Consider the following 18,770-nt stretch of genomic DNA (forward strand, 5'->3'; position numbering starts at 1 on the left):
ACAGTAGACTTAATAAATAAGCAAATTGTATGATATGGTAAACCCATTGCAGATACGGTAGAAGGGAATAAATGCTATGGATAAATATAATGCAGGAAAGGGGGGTAAGAGTGATGAGAGGGCATTCTATTTTAAAATCAAGGGAATGCCTTAATCATATATGTTAATATCCATAAGATAGTGGCTTCTTAATGGATTTCAGTCCATTTTTCTTTAAGCTATAGTAAACTCATTCTGTTTGTGGGTTGGTAATGTCAATATAGTGAATAAAATTACTGTTCATGTATTTCATACTTGATAAATTCAACACCATTTTTTATAGGTAATTGGTTCCTGAGCAAAAAGCAGCCTAACTAACTAGGTAATGCTGAGATTTCTACTTCAAATTGTCTTGGGTTGGGTTCCCCTGGAAGCAGACCCTGTGAAATGGATTTGAGGTCAATGAGTTTAATTTGGAGGTGATCCCAGGAAGCACGAGTGGGGGAACAGAGACATGAGATGGGGAAGAGAAAGAAACTGATGTTTCAGCTGCAGTCAACGGGGGCTCAATTCCACTGATAACCTCTCGGCTGTCACATCTGAGGAGCAAAGAAGCTGGAATGTTTATCTACCAGTTTCACCCATCAGTGATTGAGAGCTGCCCATTAGCATACCTAGGAAGGGGAGATGTGAGAGTGGAACATCAACAGTGTCTGCTACACTATGGTAAAAATGTCATAGTTTTGTTTTTTGTTTCTTTTAACTTGCCTAATTCAGAAAATTTGATACAATATTTGTCTCACTTATCTAGTGCTGCTACAACAGAAATACCACCAGTGGATGGCTTTAGCAAACACAAGTTTATCCTTTTACAGTTTAGGAAGCTACAAGTCTGAATTCAGGGCACCAGGTCCAGGGGAAGGCTTTCTCTCTCCAGTTGGCTCTGGGGAAGGTCCTTGTTATCAGTCTTCCACTGGTCTAGGAGCTTCTCTGTGCAGGGACCAAAGGATGCCCTTCCCTCCTGGTTCTTCATTCTTGGTGGCATGAGGTCCCTCTCCTCTCTGCTTGCTTCTTTCTTTTTTACCTCAAAAGAGATTGACTCAAAATACAGCCTAATCCTGTAGATTGTGTCCCGCCTCATTAACATAAGTGCCTCTAATCCTGCCTCATTAACATCATAGAGGTTAGCGTTTATAATACAGGATAATCACAGAGCCCTGGTGGTACACTGGGCTAAACAAAAGATCTGCAGTTCAAACCTACCAACTGCTCCTTGGAAACTCTATGGGGCATTTCTACTTTGTCCTCTAGGGTCACTGTAAATCAAAGTTGACTTGACAGCAATGGGTTTCTTAGGATAATCACATCAGATCAGAGAATGGTAGACAACCACACAATACTAGCAATTATAGCCTAGCCAAGTTAATATACATTTTTGGGGGACACAATTCAGTCCATACAGTATTTATTTTGGGATTAACTTGTGGTTCTCCTTTTCTCAAATACACTTTCTGTGTTGTGATGTACCATAGATAAGATTGTGGAAAGAATGCTTTAAATTATTTAGAAAATAAGACAATATTCAAACATTGTCAACAGTTTCAAAAACCCTAATTTCCTAATATGCAAACGATAAATCATTGTTACCTATTCATTATAGCAAGCCCCAGGAAGACCACTAATTTGATTTAATCTCTAAAAATCATGAAGTTGCATTCTTTAGAAATAGAAATATATTAAGATTTCTTTTCTTGTTCAAAATCCCTTTTCTAACTGTATTAGTTTGAAATACAGAACACTGTTTTTGTTACCAAATCCATTCGACCTTCTCAGCAATGAGCAACAATGAAAATCTCTGTATTGATTGCCTGTAATATCATAACATCAGCCAGAAGGACACTGGTCTCTCACATGCTCTGACATTCTTGCAAGCAAAGCACTGAAGTCAGGGCTGTTTTTACACAGACAATTGAAGTGAATTAAGGCTGAAAATTGTGGGTCTCTTCTCTTGTCTACTTATTCCTTTCTGCATGGGGCTTCTCTGTGCTTCTTTGGGGGCCAGATAATATAAAGCCCTGGTAGTGAGGTGGGAGTGGGTTTACAGGATCAGAAAGAAAGATGCTTAGGAAGTCGTTTAAGTAAAGACTGGCAGAAATTGGAACACTGGCAAATTTTAAGGTAGTAATATATTAAAAAAAAAAATTTTTTTTTTTTTTTTAATGTATTATACATGGACTGTAGTCTGATGTACCCAGGTTCAAGGCTGGCTCTACTACTTACTAGCCATGTAACCTTGGCCATATTACATTATTTCTCTGATACATTGTACATGGACTGTAGTCTGATGTACCCAGTTCAAGGCTGGCCATGTGACCTTAGCAATATTACTTTATTTCTCTATGCCTCAGTTTCTTCATCTGTAAAATAATAGGACTGCCTCCAAAGGAAGGAGCCCTGGTGGTGCAGTGGTTAAAGTGCTTAACTGCTGACTGAAAGGTCGATGGTTTGAACCCACCAGCCACTCTGTAGGAGTAAGATGTGACAGTCTGTTTCCATAAAGATTTATAGCTTTGGCAATCCTATGGGGAACTTCTACCGTGTCCTATCACTATGAGTCGGAATTGACTCAACGGCAGTGGGTTTTGGGTTTGGCCTTGAAAGGTTATTGTAAAGAGTAAATGAGATAATGCATTTTGGAGCACAAAGCATTGTGCCTGGCACATAATGAGCACACAGTATAGGTAGCTCAGTGAAGAGATCTACAGAGTAGACTAGAGGTAACAGGGCTTAAAGGGGGCTCAGAATGGGCTGGTCACCACAGTAAGCTTTGGAAGCTATAGCTTCTGCAGAGGTCCTGGACATCTAAGGCCTCTTGGGCCATACAGCACTCTCCAGGCCACCTGGTCTCTTGGTACAGACACTCTGAACATTACGGACTTTACCTGTCCCTGTCTTTGAGATAGAACAAGGCTACATCAGTGTTCATGTCTGAAGATGAGCTTATCTTTCAGGTAGTGCATGTAGCAGAAAATCGGCAGACCAGAGTTCAAATTCTAGCTCTGTTTATTTCCTGTGTCACCTTGGCCAAACCACTTACTCTCTCTGATCCTTAGTTTCCTCATATCTAAGTTGATGATGGTGCCCACCTAGCAGACAGCAATGCAGGTAAAGGGCATCACAGAGGAGAAGCTTCAGTGACACCTATTATTCTCTCACCACACTCGAGGCCCATCCAAGAATGTTTACATCCATGTTATTAGGACATGTTCTCAGGCTCACCACCCATCCCTTGAAATGAGCCCTGGTTGCCTCTCTTCATCTAAGTTTTTACACATCCACTCCCAGAACTAAGCAGGAGATTTGTGTGGTCACTTACACAGAGTCACAAATTTGGATTTTTAACTGGAGTGAGTCTTAAGTAGTATCTGCTGCTTTAATTCAGTCCTTGACCTGATAATGCTCCTCAGTTTGGAAGAACCATCCCTAACAAGAAATGGCTCGATCCAAGGGTTGTAGAGACCCACCTACCTACCCAGTAAACTAAATAAAACTCTTTGCCTAAACACTAAACTGTATTTATTTGTGTGGGGGAGATAACGGTTCCTTGACATTTACCTGCTTCGTTCTTTCTCCTGGAATCTCATTCCCACCTGATCTCCTTGACATCCACCACATGTGCATATAAAACATGCACGCTACCTGGCTTAGGGATCCCGCCTCTCAAGTGCTGGATAAGTTGTTTTTGTTTGTGGTTTTAAGTATAAGTGTACTCTTTAAAAGGAGATGCAGTGAGTATTTGATATAGGTTTGATGTGGGTTTTCTTGCCTTTTCCAGGGAAAACAGAAGCCTACTTGGAAGCCATCAGGAAAAATATTGAATGGTTGAAGAAACACGACAAAAAAGGAAGTGAAGAAGGTAGGGATTTAGTATGGTTGTACATTGCTAATGTCATCCATTTGTTAGGAGCTCTCGCAGTTAAATTGACTGGTCTAATGTCTCCCCTCAGGGTCCAGAATGACTGCAGTTGCCTCTCAGATGCAGAAGGGAACAGAACTTCAATCTCTCTTATTTTCAAAATCAATCTTTCAAGCAAAGGCATTTTCTTTTTTTTTTTTTTGTTTTTTTTACATTTTATTATGAAAAACGTAAAACAAAAGTAGAGAGAATACTATAATGAATTCCCGTGCATGCACCATCCATCTTCAATAATTACTAACGTTTTGCTACTTTCATTTGATATACCATGAGTCTACTTCAACTCATGGCAGCCCATGTGTATCAGAGTAGAACTGTGCTCAATAGGGTTCTCAATGGCTGCTTTTCAGAAGTAGACTGCCAGGCCTTTCTTCCAAAGTACCACTGGGTGGACTTGAACCTCCGACCTTTCAATTAGCAACCCAGCATGTTAACTATTTGCACCACCCAGGGACTCCTCGTTTTATCTACTGCCACCCTTATTTTTTCTTGGAGTATTTTTAAAAAAGGCATTTTCTGAATACTTTTTAGGTTTACCATACAGTCATGAAACCTGTCATTCATTTACTTAAAACACAGAACCAGACCCTGCCTTGAGTGCCAGAAATTCAAAGACTGGTAAAATACAGCCCCACTCTCCAAGAGCTCACAGTGTCAGTAACGTTACTTTTGAACCTGCTAAATGCTATTACCATGATCGGTGTGGTGGTGCAAAGGAGAAGAGAGCAAGGGTGCATTTTCTTACTAGGACAGAGACAGGTAGGAGAAAGGGCCTCAGGAAAGCCTTCGCTGGAACAGTGAATAGGAATTTCCTGAGTGAAGACAGATGGAGGAAGCAGAGGGAGCCCTGGGTGCCCAGACTTAAAAAGACAAAAGAAAGTAGTGCTTTCTGGGAACGGGAGCTGCTTCATTTCAGGGGAACACAGGGTGTCTGCAGGGAGGACTGACAGGCAGGACTGGAAATGTGGACAGTGCCCAGGCCAGGAAGAGGCTTGGGGAACCTGCAAAGGAGATTAGTTTTAGGTAGGAGATTCTAAATTAGGGCCTAATTAGGTTAAGAACTGAGAAATCCATCTGGCAGCAGTGTGATTCCAGATTGAAAAAAAGAGACCCTGGAAACTGAGGAAGAGATAAAGAGGCAAAGATTTGGAATGGAAATGATGGAGCCGAAACCAAGGCAGAGGCAGAGGAAATAAAGAATTGGTGGACACTCAAGACACATGGAGAGGGAGAATTGTAGTATGATTGCCAGGTGTCTGGCCAGAGCAGTGGCAAAATGATGCTTTAAAATGAGAGGAGCAGTGCTTCTCAAACTCCAAAGTGCAAAAGATCCCTGGGAACTTCTAAATATCCAGTGCCCAGGTGGCACCTCAGAACCACTAAATCAGAAACTACAGGGCAGGACCCAGGCATAAATATTTTAAAGCACCCCAGATGATCCCAATGTGCAGCCAAGCTTAAGAGCCACTGAGAGGGAGCACAGTGGCAGGAAGAGGTATCTTCAACACCCTTTTGGCCTGTGATCTTGTAAGTTGATGGAAACAATTTTTACGTCTTTACATACGTATTTGGTTCAAAATGATGTGAATTTTCAGGCTGTCAGTTACATTAAACGTCACATGACCTATATTTCATCAAATCTGTCATGAATTGAAAAATGCTTCATTGTTTTCAATGTATCACTAAGGAAGAAAAAATGTGGCAAATTAAATTGATATGTCATCAATGACTACAAAGACTTTGAAATTTTAAAAAAATGTGCAGCTTAGAATCAGGTAATATAGTATGTACCCAGATGTATCCCAAAACCAATGCAAATTGTATTGTCCACCGATCTGGATTATCATGTTATTGCTTTCATTGATTAACCTATGAATCTGATTCTTGGTTATAACCAGTGATGCCCCGGAATTTAATCTTCCGGTTTCAGAAACGATCAGCCTAGTGAAGCATGAGACCCCGATGCTCGCATGTTGAAAGATGTGTGAGCAAACTCCAGAATGACAGTGTTGGGTTCGATGCTCCCTTCTGCCTCCAGAAAGTGAGGGCAATATACAGGATACCCTCCTAAAGAAACAAGGATTTCTTTCTCCACTACCCTCGTCAGTGCTTTGGTTGACTTGAATCATCTCTCAAAGCCTGTGGGGATCTGGGTCTTAGGGCCACTCAGTGACTGCAGCCACATGGGCAGGAAGACTTCCTATTAGCTCTGGCTTTTCTTAACCTCTGCTGATGCCCTTTGGCAGAGGTCTAGGAGTCCTGAATCTCTTCCCCAAGCCCAGGCAAGTGAGGTCCATGTGATATAATATCAAGGGTGATAATAAAATCTTATGCATCCATAAACAAAAGTTTTTACTTTTTAAGAAGTGTATCACAGCCCTTATCTCTTTTGAGTCTCACAGCCTCAAAACCTTTTTGAAGTTAGGAAGGTAGTTAAGTGGCTTATGCAACTTCTAATACCCAGTTAGGGCAGGGCACGCGTTAGAATCCAAGTGCCTTTCCTCTGCACCTGGCTAATTTTCCCACTGAACACGGTAATAGCTTGGTCAGTTACATTGAACTGATGTAAGCTAGGATTTCCATTGCAAAAGAAAGCATAATGTTTTCCTGTTTGCCCATTCAGATCACCTGGACATCTCTACATCTGTCCTTGGGAGTCTGCTTTTTGTTCCATTAAAGGTGTTGACACTGTAACTGATTCTTAAGAGCTCATCCCCAGTGTCTCTCAGTGCCCTCTGAGTCAGTCAGGGATCACTTTGTGATGTGCGCTCAAAATGTACACTCACATAGATTCTCTATTTTGTGCCTGAGAGGAAGGGAATAGTCCAAAAGAAGCAAGCACTTGTTGAATGTTTGCTGTGTTAGATGATTTACACCCACTACTTCAAGGCAGTAGAGCGGTCAAAGAGACTACAGACAAACCTGGGTTCAAATCCCAACTCTACCACTTCCTGAGCGAGTTACTTATCCCCTTTGTTCCTGTTTCTTCATCTCTGAAATGGTGCTACTACATAGGGTTTGGGGAGGAGCAAATAAGATGATAGTTGCTAAGTGCGCAATGACTGGGGGCTATTCTGTCTTTTAATCTTCACGGCCATGCCCTGATGGGGAGCAGATGCCTTCTTTGATGAAGAGGAAACTAGCTCTCTGAGCCTCACCTCATCTTGGGATGATAAACAGTTAAGCAACTGTAGAGAGATCCTTCATGCTTAGTTTTCCCTTCAAGCAAGGGTTAAAAGAGGCCCAAGTGACCCACCCAAGTTCAGATTACATTCAAAGCAGCTAATTGTGGCCCTGGAGCACTTGACACTCCTGTGTCCCCAGTCTCTCCTTCCTCTCCCCTTTACAAACAGAAGGCAGGGCTTTGTCCCAGATGTCAAGGCTGCAAAGACAATGGCATTGTCCTCAAGGAACTCAGGTTCAGGCAATGCACAGTCTGGAGGGTCAATTCGCACCAAGTGCTTTACAGTGTGGAAGACTTGGATGTTCACCACAGGAGATTTGTATCATAAATTTTGATACCTCTATAGAATGTGTGGAAACCCTGGTGGCGTAGTGGTTAAGTGCTACAGCTGTTAACCAAAGGGTCGGCAGTTTGAATTCTCCAGGTGCTCTTTGGAAACTCTATGGGGCAGTTCTACTCTGTCCTATAGGGTCGCTATGAGTCGGAATGGACTCGACGCCACTGGGTTTGGTTTGGTTTATAGAATGTATATAGCCATTAAAAATGGTGTTTCTGAGGAATATTAATGCTCACTGTGTGAAGTTAAGCGAAAACAGCTACTACTAGGGTGTACGTACACTGTGATTTCAATTCTGGGTTGAGATAAATGTATTTAAAAAGCAGTAGAAGAAACATAACAAAATATCAACTGTAGTTATCTATGATTAATAGAATTCAGGTGATTTTTACTTTCATGTTTTTTATTTCCCGTTTTTTAAACAATAGGCACACAATAATTAAAGAATCAAGGGAAGATGTTTCTTTTTTAAGTCTTCAGAAAGATGCTGTAGGCAGCCTCCTTACTAGGATTTGTATGTAGCCATTAAAAATGGTGTTTCTGAGGAATACTAATGCTCACTGTGTGAAGTTAAGTGAAAACAGCTAGTACTAAGGGTGTAAGTACACTGTGATTTCAATTCTGGGTTGAGATAAATATATTTAAAAAGCAGTAGAAGAAACATAACAAAATATCAACTGTGGTTATCTATGATTAATAGAATTCAGGTGATTTTTACTTTCGTGTTTTTTATTTCCCAAAATAGGATCATTAAAGAATCAAGGGATGATGTTTCTTTTTTAAGTCTTCAGAAAGATACTGTAGGCAGCCTCCTTACCAGGATTTGTTTTTGGTGGGTGGTGTGATGGCTTTTGAATTAAAAAGTAGGTTATCACATCAACAGGGACTTGACAACTTGGTATAATGACAGGAAGTCAGACTACCTGGTTCTGACTGTAATGTTCACTGTGTGACCTTGGACAAGGCATTTTAACCTTTAGGATCTTGTTACCCCAAGTGTGGTTCCGGGACCAGGAGCAGCACCATCCTCTGAGAACTTATTAAAAATGCAGAATCTAGGCTCCACCCCAGGCCCAGTGAATATGCATCTGCAGCGTTCAAGAGCCCCAGCCTGTGAAGCCCTAATCTAGGCACTGCTTTCCTTCTTAGTCAAATGAGGACGTACTCCCACCTGAGTACTTCACAGGGTTCTGAGGAAGAGCACCTGAAATAACACAGTACACAGGGTAAACTGCAAAGCACTGCACCAATGCTGAGAATTCTAATGTCTCCTGTCTTAGTTATCTAGTGCTGCTATAACAGAAATACCACAAGTGGATGGCTTTAACAAAGAGAAATTTATTTTCTCACAGTCTAGTAGTTTACAAGTCCAGATTCAGGGCATCGGCTCCAGGGGAAGGCTTTCACTCTATGTTGGCTCTAGAGGAAAGTCCTTGTCCTCAATCTTCCCCTGGTCAAGGAGCTTCTCAGGGCAAGGACCCCATGTCTAAAGGGCACGCTCTATTTCTGGCACTGCTTTCTTGGTAGTATGAGGTCCCCCACTCCCTGCTTCCTTCCCTTTCATCTCTTGAGAGATAAAAGGTGGTGCAGGCCACACCCCAGGGAAACTCCCTTTACCTTGGATCATGGAGGTGACCTGAATAAGGGTGGTGTTATAATCCCACCCTAATCCTCTCAACATAAAATTACAATCACAAAATGAAGGACAACCACATAATACTAGAAACCATGGCCCAACCAAGTTGATTCACACATTTTTAGGGGGACATAATTTAATCCATGATATCTCCCAACATGCAAGACAGGGAAATAGTAATTGTGTTATGGTACAGAATGCTTCTCAGTTAATGGTGGTCACTCTAATGGGATTGGACTTGCCATGTTTGCTCATGATGCTTTTGCCAGAATTGAATAAGGTTCTTGCCTCTCACTGGTCAAGAATGAGCAGATAAGGCACAAACGAGCAAAGCTTTATTGAAGAGGCTTGCAAGCGGAGACAAGGAGGGCCTAAGCAATGCATACCCCACCCCCCCCAACAGAACAAAGGGCTTGCCTGAGTTTTTAAAAGTTCTTGGGTAGGAAAAGATTCATGTTTATTCATAGGCTTAGGCGGGAATGTGTTAACTACGGAGCATGCGCAGCAGCTTTCTAAGATGGCTCCTGTCCCAGAGGTCTCTGGGGATTCGTAGCAGGACTTATTATGGGGTGTCGCACCTGTGCAGTCTCTTGCTCCCCGAGTTCAATTCCCCAAGCTGCTGCTGCAGCCCCTCACTGCCCCTGGTGGAAGGTCACACAACAGTCACAGGTGGATGTTCTGCACATGTCCCTGGGGCTAGTTTTATTCAGCTGCTTCTGAAAGACAACTTCAAAGAAGTTTTCAGGCTATTTTCTGATACTCTGCCCCACTGTTCTGGGGAATGGCTTTGTTTCTGTGCCCTGGCCCATTTCCTGTTATTTGTTACTTTAATTTGTCTATGTGAATTGCAGATTTGGGGGCCCCTCTGTTCCCTATCTTAATGCTCCCATAATATTTTCCAGATTATGACCTTTCGAAGATGAGGGATTTCATCACCCAACAAACTGATGCTTATGTGGAGAAAGGCATCCTTGATAAAGAAGAAGCTGATGCCATCAAGCGCATTTACAGTAGCCTGTAAAAGTGGCAAAGGATCCAGGAGTCTTTTGACTGTTTCTGAAAACATAATATAGCTTTTAAAATACCTCTACTCTGTGATTAAAGTTATCTTAACCTAAGGATTATTGAAAAAAATCTTAACCTAAGGATTATTAGAAAGTGCTAAATTTATAATAACCTTTTAGAAGTGGTTGAAACCATAAACACTATCTGAAAAGTAAAGATGTATATAAGCTGAGATTTTGCATCTAGAATCATTTCCTCATAGACTTAAACTTTATAATCAGAGATGTGGCCTTTGGAAAAGCTTTTAATGATCTGAATGTAAAATGAAGCCCTCTGCCTTCTGTCTTACACATATAAGCACTCCCTGAAGAACTACGGGGGCTCTTGAGCAAGGAACCACAGCACCTCGAAGATTAGAGTGTGTTTGATACGAGATGTCTTTCCCACTCACAGTTCCGTTTTGGGAGTTGAAATGAATTCACATTTCCTCAAAGCCTCTATAGCTTGAAGGACGGTCATCTGCTTTTTCAGTTGCTCTTTTTAGCTGGCTCTTTATCAGGCCCAATGAAAAATAGACATAGGGTTCGCTGATGAATTAAGTTTCTCCCTACTCTTAACATTTCTTATTAGTGGGTTTTCAGATGTTTGAGTTTGCTCATAAAGAGGGATACTTATGTACTTTCCAAGAAGATAAATGAGGTCATAAATACTATATTAAACAAGGTAAAAATTTATGCCAAATCTACAGTTATTTAAACTGGATTTGATCCAAGACTAAAAAAATATTAACAGAGCAAGAGGGTCAGGCAGTCTGATAGAAATAGGATTAAAAATCACTCTGTTCCCTGTGAACCAAGGCTGGTAATGAGCTTTCCACTACCACAAACAGTCCTCTCCTGAAATATTCCCGGTCGGTGTTCCCAAACTAAAAAAATGCTTTGAAAATGTATTGTTCAATGTAAATTAACTACATAAATATTTTCCTATATCTTTCAGTTTAAATCATAAAAATAACAATGCTTTATTTATTAGCTGCCACTACCTCAAATGGCCTTCAAGTACCTACATTGCTGTCTTGAGTACTCCGATGCGGTATTTACCTTTTGGTGAGGACTGGGAACTCAGGTGAGCTGTGAGAGGCTGTTTCCAGGGGTCAGAGACCACCGCTGCTCTTCCCCATCTTCTCTTTAGAGTTGCAAAAACAAAAAACAAAACCTGACACACAAAAACTGAACTCTCTATGTTCTAGGGAACCAGTACCTATGGGTAAGTGATGAGAGGGCATTAAAAACACCTTTACCCAAACTACACTTGTCAAAGTACAGTAAGTACAAAGTACATAGACCATTTGGACGAGGTCTTCTTTGATAACATGACTATTTGCCCATGTCCTGTAGTCCCAACAGGCTGCTTCTGCATCAGAGAGAACTTGCTGTGACTGAACTGTTTTATCCGTTCACTTTCTATAATTTACCTAAATGTGTATGTAGCATTTAAAAAAATAAAATTATTTAGAAAGTTTATTGTCGTTTCCCAAGAACATTGACATTTATTTGCTCCTATCAATATCCGAGACAAAAGGAGATTATTAATCAAAAGGAGATTATTAAGTCCTGTTTTATAAGTGAGGAAACATTCACAAAAAGAACATCGAGCCCAGGATATGCTCAAAATCATGTGGCCATATATGATTTAGGCTGGGACTAGAAGCCAGGCTTCTTGTCAGTGTATTCCCCTACAGCAGGAACTAAAGTAGCCCTGTACTGTCTGACTGGGGTCACAAAGAATTCAGTTACTGATAATGTGGAGAGGAAAGAGGTTTTAAGTAGAAATTGCTAAGAGAGGCTGCCGTAGGCAAAAATAAAACAGGACTCAAAAATGTTTTTGAGATTATGGTCTTAATTTCAAAATTTGAGTTTATGTTACATCTTTTGAATAATGTCTTTGGATGAATGTCTTTTGGATTACTCTCAAATTTAAGATTATGTTAAACAGCATGATAATTCTGTATTTTAAAGTTCCTATGCCTCCACAAAGGCCTGGCCTTTTTTTTTTTTTTTACATAACTGTTTCCTTTCCTTTATTACTGCTTTTTTTAAGTGTTCTCTTCCAACTAATTCCCCACAGTTCAGATAGTAGTTAATGCAAGAAAACAGCAAAGCACAATCAAAGATGCCATGATAACATAAAAATTAAACAAAACACAAAGCATTGCCTATGTTATAAACAAACAAGAAATTTGGCAAGATAAACGCAGACAGTTAATGCTTCCCCTTAATGCACCGGTCAGCCTCAAGGGCTGAATATGGGTGAGTCTAGTCCTGCAAGCTTCACTGCATTAACACCTAAGGGCACTTGTTTCTGGCTTTAATTGAAGAACTGGAGGAGCAAGATGGGAGGAAGAAAATGACGAAAGAGAGAAAATAGGGACAGAAGAGAAAAAAGGGAGACTAAATGAGGGAAAAAGAAAGGTCCAAGCTAGTCCCCTTTATGCCTTGGAAAGCAAATTCCTTCTGCGATGATGGAGAATGGTAAATCCAGGGGAGTCTTTGTGGAAGTCTAAGAATTTATTGAATCTGGTAGTTGAACAGAAATTGAGGCCAAAAAATATTTAATTGTAAACGATATATTGCTTTGTTTACTGCAGTAACATATATATATATAATATAGATAAGAAAAAGGCAATAAAAATTTAATCCTCAATTCAAATAAGCACAGTAACTGCAAAACACTCTATAACGTGATCTGTCCATGAAATACAAACTTGAATTCACCAATGTACCAGATGATGGTATTGTTTATTTGTGCTTTTGACCGTATGCCATGTTCTCACTATATCTGAAACATATCAGGTCAAATATGAAGAGTCGAAAGTTACTAGTAACTGTAATAAATTTGCTTTTAAATTATTCAAACTTTTTTTCCCAAAATTGCATTTATAAGAATCATTAAAGTGCAGGAGAAGCTGTCACCACTGTAAAAATATAATTTAAAAATCAATTACATTTGTTTTAAAAACCTGAAGACCCAAATATGGAAACATGGTTTATTTTCTCATTCAGATTCTTGTAGTTTATTTTTACAAAATAACAAACAAAATTTGGTTCTATTACTACAGAAAATGTAATACATATTGAAATATATATATATAGCACTTAAGTTATAAACACAGCAAATTCAGCATCACATAAACAGCAACATATTTTTCACATAACTACAATTTCATGAGGAGATAAACTGTTTTCATCTTGAATATGTAAATAATCTTTGATGCTTTATGTCAAAAGCTTGTCTGAAAACTACCACCTCCTACAAAAGTGATAAGCTTTAGGATGCATCTTGCTCCCGTGCCATGATAAGACTTAAAATTACAGAAAGCTAGAGGGAACTGATCACTTCAGTGCAATTGCAGTAGGCAGAACTACTAAATTGTGATTTTAAGATGTATGCTTTGGAAATTTAAAAGACACGCTTTCGAATCTTCAGTTCTTGGTTTCCTTATGGTCCAACCATTTCTTACTCCAAGTTAGTTAGGCCGCCTAATCATCTAACTCTGATAGAGGGAGGTTGCATAGGGACTTTCTTCATCTCTGAAAAAAAGAAAGTGTATAAATGAATGTTTAAAAACTATATTCAGAAAACTAATATGTATACTTATACAACTTAATATCCAGTTGCTGGAGAAGGGCAGGAATATATCAACTTATAAATAGTGTGAATTCCTTGAAAGTTGTATGAAATGCAAATATTAAGGTAGACCTTATTATCTCCATTAGGTAGTACAGAATTTAGAAGAATTGGTGTGTCAGTTACTGGAATAAAAAATGATATTTCTATATTTAAATATGTTATATTAAATTATTTTGTTGCTGTTATTGTTAGTTGCCATTGAGTTGATCCCCACTCATGACAACCCCATGTGTGCTCCATAAGGTTTTTAACGCTGGGAGCTTTCCAAAGCAGATCACCAGGACTATCTTCCAAGGCAACTCTGGGTAGGTTCAAACTGCCACTCTTTTGTCTGGTAGTTGAGCACTTAACCATTTGTGCCACCCAGGGAGCCTACATTAAGTTACAAATTAATTATATTTATTTTTTTATATTCCACCTCTTTCCCAAAAGGATTTGAGGTGTCTACAATAAAGGCCATACATATAACAAAATGAATAAAATAGAAATTAAAAACTGGGACTAAAGAAAGGAAAAGGAAACAAATACATGAATCATAAGATATACTACAGTAGTTGATCCTGAGCATCAATTTTAGTTGCAAGCTTCTTGGTAGCCTGGGCAAAAACAAACACAGTAGGTTGTGCCATTCTTGAAATCATAAAGAAATAAGGAAACCGATACTGTAGAAGAAAGGCTTGTTTTAGTACCAAATTTTTTAAAAGACAAAAAAAAAAATAAGCTCACATGAGATCTTAGGTAGCAAACACCAGGTAACATAAATAATGGACAATAACTGACAAATTTTATAAGGATCTATATTTTACAAGCATTGTCTAGGGCACTGCTTCCCTTGAAGGTATCAACTACATGCCTCTACCTGGCTGCTACTCAGAAATGCTAGCTTGACAGTTATGCTATTAAAGCAAAGAAGCAAAGTTTTTATAATAAAGTGTTAAGACAGATAAAGTTTTATGCAGAATGCAGTACCTCTACCCAAAAACCACCTTTGTTTAGACTTAATATTAAAAATGCTTTCCTAGAATTAAAACACAATTTCTAAAGCAAAAAGAAGAAAGATTTGGCCAAGCAAGGGCATTTAAGAAAATAATTTATTCAGCCTCTGACATTTTTACCAGGGGCGTTTTTACCTGCTTTCTTCTTTTAGTTTCTTGGCTGCCTGTGTTGATAACTTAATCTGCAAGTCTAGTCTCTGCAGGAAATCTCTGGCTGACACTTCCTCCGACTGCACAGGCCGAATATCAGATTCATGAGGACTGGGAGGAGACAGGACTTCCCTAGCCACAAATGGCTCTTCTTCATGAGAAAGACTACTATCAAGAGTTTCATTTTCTGCAGAATCAATTGAGTTAATTCCATTAAACAACGAAGGCTTCTCTGATATAACTGGGATGTTCAAAGTTTTCTTCAGAAATATACAATCATTGGTAAACAGTTTATTTGCCCTTTTTATCTGCTCCATCTAAAATATAAAAAAAGGAAACATCAAGTTACAAAACTAAATTCAGGATTAGGGTTTGTTACACAACAAGAGCTAAAAATATTCATGAACAAAATGTGTTCAATGCCCTCTGTAAGATTCGAGATTCTTAATTCAGGTTTGGTCACCTCCCCAGGTGCCTCCAGTTATTTCAAAAAATGTTTGGAAATTCTGTTCCCAATTTAAAAAAAAGAAAATTAATTTTTTTCCCACTCTATTATTTTCCCTAAAAGGCAGCTTTTACCAATATGACCCACCACGACCATGGGCAGCCTTAAATCCCAAAAGTTAAAAAAATATAGGATTTTTAGCACTTATTTAACAAAATTCATTCTTTTTTTATTATTATTATTGTGTTTTTGGTTTTAGATGAAGGTTTACAGAGCAATTAGTTTCTCATTAAACAATACACACATTGTTTTGTGACACTGGTTGCCAACCCCACGACATGTCAACACTCTCCCCTTCTTGACCTTGGGTTCCCCTTACCAGCTTTCCTGTCCCCTCCTGCCTTCTCATTCTTGCCACTGGGATGGTGTGCCCAGTTAGTCTTGTTTTGTTTTATGGGCTTGTCTAAACTTTGGCTGAAGGATGAACCTCAGGAGTGACTTCAGTACTGAGTTAAAAGAGTGTCTTGGGGCCGTGCTCTCAGCGTTTCTCCAGTTTCTGTCAGACCAGTAAATATGGTCTTTTTTTGTACGTGTGAGTTAGAATTTTGTTCTTCATATTTCTCCAGCTCCATCTGGGACCCTCTATTGTGACCCCTGTCAGAGCTGTTGGTGGTGGTAGCTGGGCACCATCTAGTTATGCTGGACTCAGTCTGATGGAGGCTGTGGTACTTGTGGCCCATTAGTCCTTTGGACTAATCTTTTCCTTATGTCTTTAGTTTTCTTCATTCTCCCTTGCTCCAGACAGGGTAGGACCAGTGGAGTTTCTTAGGTGGCCACTCATAAGCTTTTAAGACCCCAGATGCTACTCACCAAAGTAGGATGTAGAACATTTTCTTTATAAACTACGCTATGCCAATTGAGCTAGATATTCCCTGAGTCCATGGTCCCCAGCCCTCAGTCCAGTAATTTGGTCCCTCAGAAAGTCTGGATGTGTCTTATGGAGCTTCCGTGACCTTGCCTTTGTCAAGTTGTGCTGACTTCCACCAAAAGTTACCACTTCACCAAAGTTACCAGTTTTCTATTGTCTAGTTAATGTTTTTCCCTCCCCATCCTTCCCTCCCTCAACCATCAAAGATTGTTCCTTTTTGTGTGTAAACCTTTTCATGAGTTTTTACAATAGCCGTCTCATAGAATATTTGTCCTTTTATGATTGACTTATTACACTCAGTATAATGCCCTCCAGATTCATCCACGTTGTGAGGTGTTTCACAGGTTCATCACTGTTCTTTATTGCTGTGTAGTATTCCATTATGTGCATGTACCATAGTTTGTTTATCCATTCATCTGTTGATGGGCACTTAGGTTGTTTCCATCTTTTTGCTATTGTGAATAATGCTGCAATGAATATGGGTGTGCATATGTCTATTCATGTAATGGCTCTTATTTCTCTAGGATATATTCCTAGGAGAGGGATTGCTGATCTGGATCATATGGTATTTCTATTTCTAGCTTTTTAGGGAAGTGCCATATTGTTTTCCAAAATGGTTGTACCATTTTGCATTACCACCAACAGTGCAGACTTTCCAACATTTGTTCTCTGTTTTTTTGATTAGTGCCAGTAATGTTGGGGTGAGATGGTATCTCATTGCAGTTTTTTTTTTTTTAATTGAGGATCCATTTATCTTTTGCACACATTACAGGCTATGAGTCATATTCCAGAGTCATCATGGGTCATTTTTACATTTGTACAGTTAGCCCACGTTTCACCAAGTTTTCCTCTCAGGGTCCTGGTGGTTTACTTATTTACAAAACACACCATCTTGTGCATTACACCCAGTGAGATCAGCCTCTTCAGAGAGTGTAATATCATTTATTTTGCTTTAATTGATTGCTGCTGTCTTCACTGTTTTGTTTGGGTTTTTTTGCTCTAAAAATTGAATTATTTAAAAATGTAGTTTCATATTTTTTATATAATTTTTATTGTGCTTTAAGTGAAAGTTTACAAATCAAGTCAGTCTCTCACACAAAAACCCATAGACACCTTGCTACACACTCCCAATTACTCTCCCCCTAAAGAGACCACCTGCTCTCTCCCTCTACACTCTCTTTTTGTGTCCATTTCACCAGCTTCTAACCCCCTCTGCCCTCTCATCTCCCCTCCAGGCAGGAGATGCCAACATAGTCTCAAGTGTCCACCAGATCCAAGAAGCTCACTCCTCACCAGCATCCCTCTCCAACCCATTATCCAGTCCAATCCATGTCTGAAGAGTTGGCTTTGGGAATGGTTTCTGTCCTGGGCCAACAGAAGGTCTGGGGGCCATGACCTCCAGGGTCCTTCCAGTCTCAGTCAGACCATTAAGTCTGGTCTTTTTATGAGAATTTGAAGTCTGCATCCCACTGTTCTCCTGCTCCCTCAGGGGTTCTCTGTTGTGTTCCCTGTCAGGGCAGTCATCGGGTGTAGCCGGGCACCATCTAGTTCTTCTGGTCTCAGGATGATGTAGTCTCCGGTTCATATGGCCCTTTCTGTCTCTTGGGCTCGTAATTACCTTGTGTCCTTGGTGTTCTTCAATCTCCTTTGATCCATGTGGGTTGCGACCAATTGATGCATCTTAGATGGCCACTTGCTAGCATTTAAGACCCCAGACGCCACTCTTCAAAGTGGGATGCAGAATGTTTTCTTAATAGTTTTTATTATGCCAATTGACTTAGATGTCCCCTGAAACCATGGTCCCCAGACCCCTGCCCCTGCTATGCTGGTCTTCGAAGCATTCAGTTTATTCAGGAAACTTCTTTGCTTTTGGTGTACTCCAGTTGTGCTGACCTCCCCTGTATTGTGTGTTGTCTTTCCCTTCACCTAAAGTAGTTCTCATCTACTATCTAATTAGTGAATACCCCTCTCCCACCCTCCCTCCCTCCCGCCTCTCATAACCACAAAAGAATGTTTTCTTCTCAGTTTAAACTATTTCTCAAGTTCTTAGAATAGTGGTCTTACACAATATTTGTCCTTTTGCAACTGACTAATTTCACTCAGCATAAAGCCTTCCAGGTTCCTCCATGTTATGAAATGTTTCACAGATTCCTCACTGTTCTTTATCGATGCGTAGTATTCCATTGTGTGAATATACCATACTTTACCCATTCATCCGTTGATGGGCACCTTGGTTACTTCAATCTTTTTGCTATTGTAAACAATGCTGCAATAAACATGGGTGTGCATATATCTGTTCGTGTAAAGGCTCTCATTTCTCTAGGATATATTCCAAGGAGTGGGATTCCTGGGTTGTATGGTAGTTATATTTCTAGCTTTTTAAACCCAAAAAACCCAGGGCCATTAAGGAAGTGCCAAATCGATTTCCAAAGTGGTTGTACCATT

The 18,770-nt window shown here is 39.8% G+C and overlaps 2 protein-coding genes across 5 annotated transcripts in view; one reads left to right on the top strand and one right to left on the bottom strand.

Annotated features, from left to right (window-relative positions):
* Positions 1-10,523, top strand: part of SCG3 (secretogranin III) — a 55,320-nt gene extending 44,797 nt beyond the window's left edge. Inside the window, exons 11-12 of the mRNA XM_003420524.4 lie at positions 3,815-3,895; positions 10,015-10,523. Coding sequence (XP_003420572.1) covers positions 3,815-3,895; positions 10,015-10,133 — 200 coding nt within the window. The 3' untranslated portion in view covers positions 10,134-10,523. The remainder of the gene's footprint in view (positions 1-3,814; positions 3,896-10,014) is intronic.
* Positions 10,524-13,162: 2,639 nt separating this feature from the next.
* LYSMD2 (LysM domain containing 2) overlaps positions 13,163-18,770 on the bottom strand; it is a 39,362-nt gene continuing 33,754 nt past the window's right edge. For all 4 annotated transcript variants that reach the window (XM_003420535.4, XM_010600072.3, XM_023539493.2 and 1 more), the window contains 2 exons: positions 14,938-15,269; positions 13,163-13,707 (listed from right to left, as the gene is read on the bottom strand). In XM_003420535.4, the coding sequence (XP_003420583.1) occupies positions 13,665-13,707; positions 14,938-15,269 (375 nt within the window). In that variant the 3' untranslated portion in view covers positions 13,163-13,664. The remainder of the gene's footprint in view (positions 13,708-14,937; positions 15,270-18,770) is intronic.

The sequence above is a fragment of the Loxodonta africana genome, chromosome 12 (genome assembly GCF_030014295.1).
Source record: "Loxodonta africana isolate mLoxAfr1 chromosome 12, mLoxAfr1.hap2, whole genome shotgun sequence".
Lineage (NCBI taxonomy): Eukaryota > Metazoa > Chordata > Mammalia > Proboscidea > Elephantidae > Loxodonta > Loxodonta africana.